The sequence below is a fragment of the Zea mays genome, unplaced genomic scaffold (genome assembly GCF_902167145.1).
Source record: "Zea mays cultivar B73 unplaced genomic scaffold, Zm-B73-REFERENCE-NAM-5.0 scaffold_37, whole genome shotgun sequence".
Lineage (NCBI taxonomy): Eukaryota > Viridiplantae > Streptophyta > Magnoliopsida > Poales > Poaceae > Zea > Zea mays.
Genome location: NW_023367003.1, coordinates 168,528 through 173,911, shown reverse-complemented (window position 1 = coordinate 173,911; position 5,384 = coordinate 168,528). Strand labels below are relative to the sequence as shown.

The 5,384-nt window shown below is 54.9% G+C and overlaps 1 protein-coding gene across 1 annotated transcript; it reads left to right on the top strand.

Moving 5' to 3' along the window:
* Window positions 1–2,267: 2,267 nt before the first annotated feature.
* Window positions 2,268–3,858, top strand: LOC118474987 (protein LURP-one-related 15-like). The gene is made up of 3 exons (XM_035963803.1): window positions 2,268–2,987; window positions 3,086–3,319; window positions 3,405–3,858. Exons 1-3 carry the CDS (start codon window positions 2,754–2,756, stop codon window positions 3,537–3,539), a joined length of 603 nt encoding a protein of 200 aa, XP_035819696.1. The 5' UTR covers window positions 2,268–2,753; the 3' UTR covers window positions 3,540–3,858.
* The last annotated feature ends 1,526 nt before the right edge of the window (window positions 3,859–5,384 follow it).

Below are 5,384 nucleotides of genomic sequence, written 5' to 3'. Positions count from 1 at the left end.
ACAGAAACGGAGAAGAAACGGAGATGGAAGGAAAATATCACCCGCAATAGTTCTTGTATCTATGGGAAAGTGTTTTTCGTAGCGGAGACGTGACAGACGGGACCGGGATGGGTGCTATCTCTGCCCCTGGCGGCATCAGTATGAGCGTGGACGAGACGTGACGGCAGGACGCTAGTAGTACCGGCACAGGCGAAGAGCTAGTGGCTAGCGCCGGTTTCACTTGGGGCGTGTTTGCCGCCATGGCCCAGCAGCCTGGCTGCGCTCACGGGCTGCAGCTCTTTGTTTGCGTCGCCTGGCTGGCTCGTAGAGCCAGGCTGTGCGCGTGCAAATGAGCCTCTCAGTTGGCTCCACAGAAACGAGCTCAGGTCCGTTTCCTGGGAGCCTGGCTGCTCGTGGCGCAAGGATCCGCGTTTAGGTAATTTTGGTTTTCTAGTTCTGGCTGCATATTGGGTGACAAACACCAGCTCGTCTGAGCCAGCTCATATGGTACAAGTGCGCAAACAAAGTGAGTTGCAGTAGCCGGGACAGGCTAGCCTCAGCCTGGTCCAATTGAACGGGCCGAGCTGGTCAGGGACAGGGTCACAAACACCCCTTTGTATCTCTCGGGGGTTTCTCCCGGAAGAACGAAGCCGCTTATTTTTACTGAAGGTGCTTGCTTTTGAGGGTGGTTTGTTTTGCTTGTTGTTTTTTGTTTTGGTGATAAAGCGCTTTGTTTATTTATTTTATTTACTGGCTTAACGCTCCACCGCCGCTGTTGCTGGAGAACAAAGCAGCGAGCAACTGAGCAGCATGAGCTGTGCTGTCACTCTGTCGCTGCACGTTCTCATTTGGCAGTAGTACATTGGAGCTTGTACAGGTAGCGTCGTACCAGCTCCCAGCAGCAGGAGATCTGATGGCGAACGTCTTTGTGTGCTATTAAAGGAGTGAGGTGTGCCGTAGCACCTAACTCATGCGGACCACCGTAACCCCTCCCTTTTTTTTGGTTGGAACATCATCATCGGCGACGAGTACACCGGCCGCCCGGGAGTCCACTACAGCGCCGGAACTGGTCGCATGCACCTGTTCGTTTCGGATCCGTTCACAAAAAGAGGAGAGAGAGAGAGAAGAGACACGGCTGTCTGTCAATCGATCAGGTATACATACATACATGTGGAGAAGCAGAGAGCAGCGTGGACGACTGTTCAACCCGCGTGTCTTATCCGCCATCCGGAGATGGAGTGGAGATACCTACTACTACACGGCCACACTTGTCGGCCGACGGGCGGTCGTTTCGGCCTAGCACCGCGGGAACGTATAATGCGCGCCGGCCCGGGCCACCGGTCTTGCGGTTGGGCGTTAGGCTGTGCGCAGCGGTCACCGCTAGCAACCCCCTACTGCCGCAGCGGTGCCCCTACAGCGCCCCCTAGCGTCGGCACCCTTCTCTCTCCTCAGATCTAGCGGTCACTGTTATCACACAAACACTGTGTTGTGGGTCATGAGTAATTGTTGTAGATAAAAAATTGATAGTTGATATAGAAAATGATATTTTATAGTTGTAGTGAGGTATAGGGGAGTATTTAGGGGGAACCGCTGCGGGAGATGAAAAAATATGGGAGAAAATAGGGGGAAAAAGTAATATAGGAGAAAAACTTTAGAGGTAACGGTTGCGGATAGCCTTAGCGCGCGCCTTGTCGCCGCCCCTAGCCCCCTACCGCGCCCCTTGCTCCATTTACGCTTCTTTACCTGCCGGCTGCTGCGGTAGCTGTGGATGCATGGAGCGCTGCCCGGGTGCCGTACCCTGCTGCTCTCGGCTCGGTGCGCGGGGAGACGAGACGAGCACGTGCCAGGTCAGTGACGGACACCGTGGCCGACAGGGTTACGGGAAAGGAAGGAAAGGTTGGGCTGTGCGCCTTCCACAGATGAATAAACCCCGGCCTCCTGCCCCTGGGTTGGGCCGCGAATGGACGGGCCTATTTCGTTCGGCGATGACACAATGGAACTCTTCAATCAATCAATGGCATATAATAATAATAATAGTAATAATAATAATAATAATAACAAATATATTTCAATGGCGTTGATTCGTTGAAGGAATCTCCTTTTTGCGAAGGGCTGCATCCGTTAACCTGGAACTGATTCCGGCCCAGCTCAACCAAACTCTAAACTAGTAGTAGATGCAACGTACGTATGTGAAAGAGGAGGAGAAAGGGAAAGGAGGCCGGCCACTACGCACGGAGGATTTGGTTCTTTTATTAATCCCCTCCTTTCGAGTGCCATCACTCAGCTCGGGCTGTGGCCATATCACGATGGAATGGAATGAACGAGAACAAGGAACGCCGAAAGAAAAAGCGTGTCCACATACTCCTCCATTCACCGCCTCTGCCGCTCACACGTCTACACCTGACGAAGTGAACGCGGCACACAGATTTGGCTTTGCTGAAGAATCCGGCTCCTTTCATTTGTTAGAAGGATCCCAGATCTAGATGCAGCAGCGCGATCTGAAACCGTGTTGTCGGCCAGCCAAGCTGCGGAGTACTTAGTATTTGTTTAGTCAAATTTGACGGTGGAAACCGAAGCTGCCATTGCCAGTACCGCTGCTGCTAGAGGCTATCTGCTGCCTGCCGACTGCCGGGCCTACCTGGTCAAACTTCGCGAGCAGGGGGAAGAAGACGAAGCCGCGCCCGTGCGCCGAGCCTGGGGTGTGGGGTCGCGTCGCATCGCGTCCGCCCTTCGCCGCAGCCGTCGGTCCGGGTCCGGCCCTCCCTAGCGCGGCGATGGATACGGAGGCGGTCCCGGCGCTGGCGGTGGTGACGCGCGGTTCTGCGCGGCTGGGCGCGGCCACGCTGGCCGTGGCCAAGGCGCTGAGCATGTCCGGCAGCGACTTCGCCGTCACGGACGCGGCCACGGGCGCGCCCGTGCTGCGCGTCGACGGCGTGCTCTTCAGCCTGCGCCGGCGCTGCGTGCTCGTCGACGCCGACCGCCGCCCCGTCCTCACCGTCCAAGAATCGGTTCGGTTCCTTCGCCTCTCGCTCGCTCGCTCGATCTGTCCTGTCGGGGCTTATAGCTCCTCACCGCGCGCTGCTCTTGGACGGCGATGGGAACGCAGGCGCTGATGCTGAACACGCGGTGGAAGGTGTTCCGGGGCGACAGCACCCGCCGGCGGGACCTCATGTTCAGCGTCGTGAAGCCGTCCGTGATCCAGCTGCGGGGCCCCACCAAGGTCAGCGTCTTCCTCGCCAGCAACGACGCCGAGCAGGCCTGCGACTTCAGGATCACCGGCAGCTACCACGACGGCGCCTGCGCCGTCTCCCTCGGCGACTCCGACACCGTCATCGCCAAGGCAAGTGCGCTCTCGGCTCTCCCTCCTCCTACCCACCCGTTCTTGGACTGACACGTATTGTTTGTTGGTTCGGTTGGCGTTGCAGATCGACCCGCGGTTCAGCGTGGTCAGCGCGCTGCTGGGGAAGAACTCGTACAGCGTCACCGTCAACCCGGGGATCGACTACGCCTTCGTCGTCGCGCTCGTCGTCATCCTCGACGAGATGCATTACCAGCGATGACACGCACGCTTCAGTTTGGTTCCAAGCCGCGCGCCTTTCCCTTCTGCTGTTGCGTGGAATCAACGCTCGCCCCGTTCTCCAATGTTTGTCGCCCGATAGTTCATAGAGAGATACGAGGATCTAGCCTTCCTAGGCACTTGGCAGTTCCATCTGGCCGTGTACTCTACGCGGACTCTATATGTTAAATACCTATGCTATTTATTGTACACTTAAATATTCTACGTATTTTAGTTTTATTTAATTTATTGTCCAAAGTATAAAAATACAAAAGAGAGAAAGTCTCTGTATGAGTGTCCTTTATATTTAGACGAACGTTTTATAAGACACAGTTTGAGCGTTTGAGATGAAGATTTTTTTTAATATATACTCTCCACATTCTTTTTATTTGTCATCGTTTAATTTAAAAATAAACTAGCGGACGATAAATACTTAAGAGCTGATATAAATACTTAAGAGTTGAGGTAGTGCAATTTATAAAACATCTGACATGTACCCATTTTCATCCTAAACATGGGCACCACTAAATGCACTTTTTTACATGTCTAGCTTACGGAAACTGTCTTTAGACTGGTGACCACCTACGGACTCAATGGTTGCCAAACTGACGTGTATGCCCGTTATGCAAGACGACTGACGAGAAAAATGTTTGTCCTTATTGCAGTGGCGGAGACAGAGGAGATGGGAGGTGATTGACGAAGTGGGGAGTTTGGGGGTTGCGGGTTGGGGGACGAATCCTATTGCCCAATATCATATTATCATCTTAACCTGCAGATAACGTTATTTGTATGATGAGCTTAATGTCCATATACAGTAGTAACTCAATAACTAGTAGTCTAGTAAGCGCGGCAAACAAGACTCTCGTAATCAGGTTCAAACGAGCGAGGCTGCTTGGCGCCGTTGCGGCCTCTTGACGCCGAGCGCGGCGAGCAGCGCCCTCACGAGGCCAACCGCCGCGTGGCACGACGCCCTCGGCCGGCACCTCCTTCCCCTCTTCAGCTGGGACGAGGATTGGTACGACGGCGGCGGCGATATTGGCGGGAGCTGACGACGAGCCGCCGTCGTCTCGGCGGGCGCGGGCGACACGGCAGCCGTGGCGCCGCCGCTCTTGGGCGTGCCGGGCTTGGACTCCCACAGGAACGGCACGGCCCGGGGCCGCAGGCTGTAGTAGACGCGGAACGATGCGGCCGCCAGGCTCGACCGCTCCGTCACCGCCTCGCCGGCGACGCTGCTGCCGGCTCTCCTGGTGGAGATCGGCCGCAGAGCGGCTGCTGCTTGGGATCCATGAGCAAAAGCGGTAGCTTTATTTTCGGCGGCGGCGGCGGCTGGATATTCACTGGAAACAACGTGGTGATTCTGATTCCCCCGAAATAAAACCACCCGAATTGAAGCCGAGCATCACGCTTTGCAGTGCCCAGAATGCGCAGAGCTAGCTAGCACTCAGCGGCGCAGGAGCAAGCAAGCGAAGCTGAGGACTTGATATATACTCCTGCAGTGAAGCTTTTGACTTGTGCTAGCTAGGCTAGCTGGATCGGTACGAAGCTGCTGCTGGCCTCGCTACTCGCTAGAGGCAGGTGGCAGGAACATGAGGCTACAGAGACCGTGAGTTGGAAGCTAGCTAGCTACTAGTTCCGATTCGATTATTTGATTAATTGGTCGAGAATCCTGCCGTGCGTACTGGCTGTCTTGAATAATGATCATTAAGCAGCTGATATATGACGCATTATTGAAATTGGTTTCGTTCAAGAGGACATGGGAACTGGGATGCAGTATTCCCTGTAGAAATGCACATTGCCCTGCGTACTTGCACAGTACAGGCACAGCTGATGCGCATTGTCCAGGGCTCGA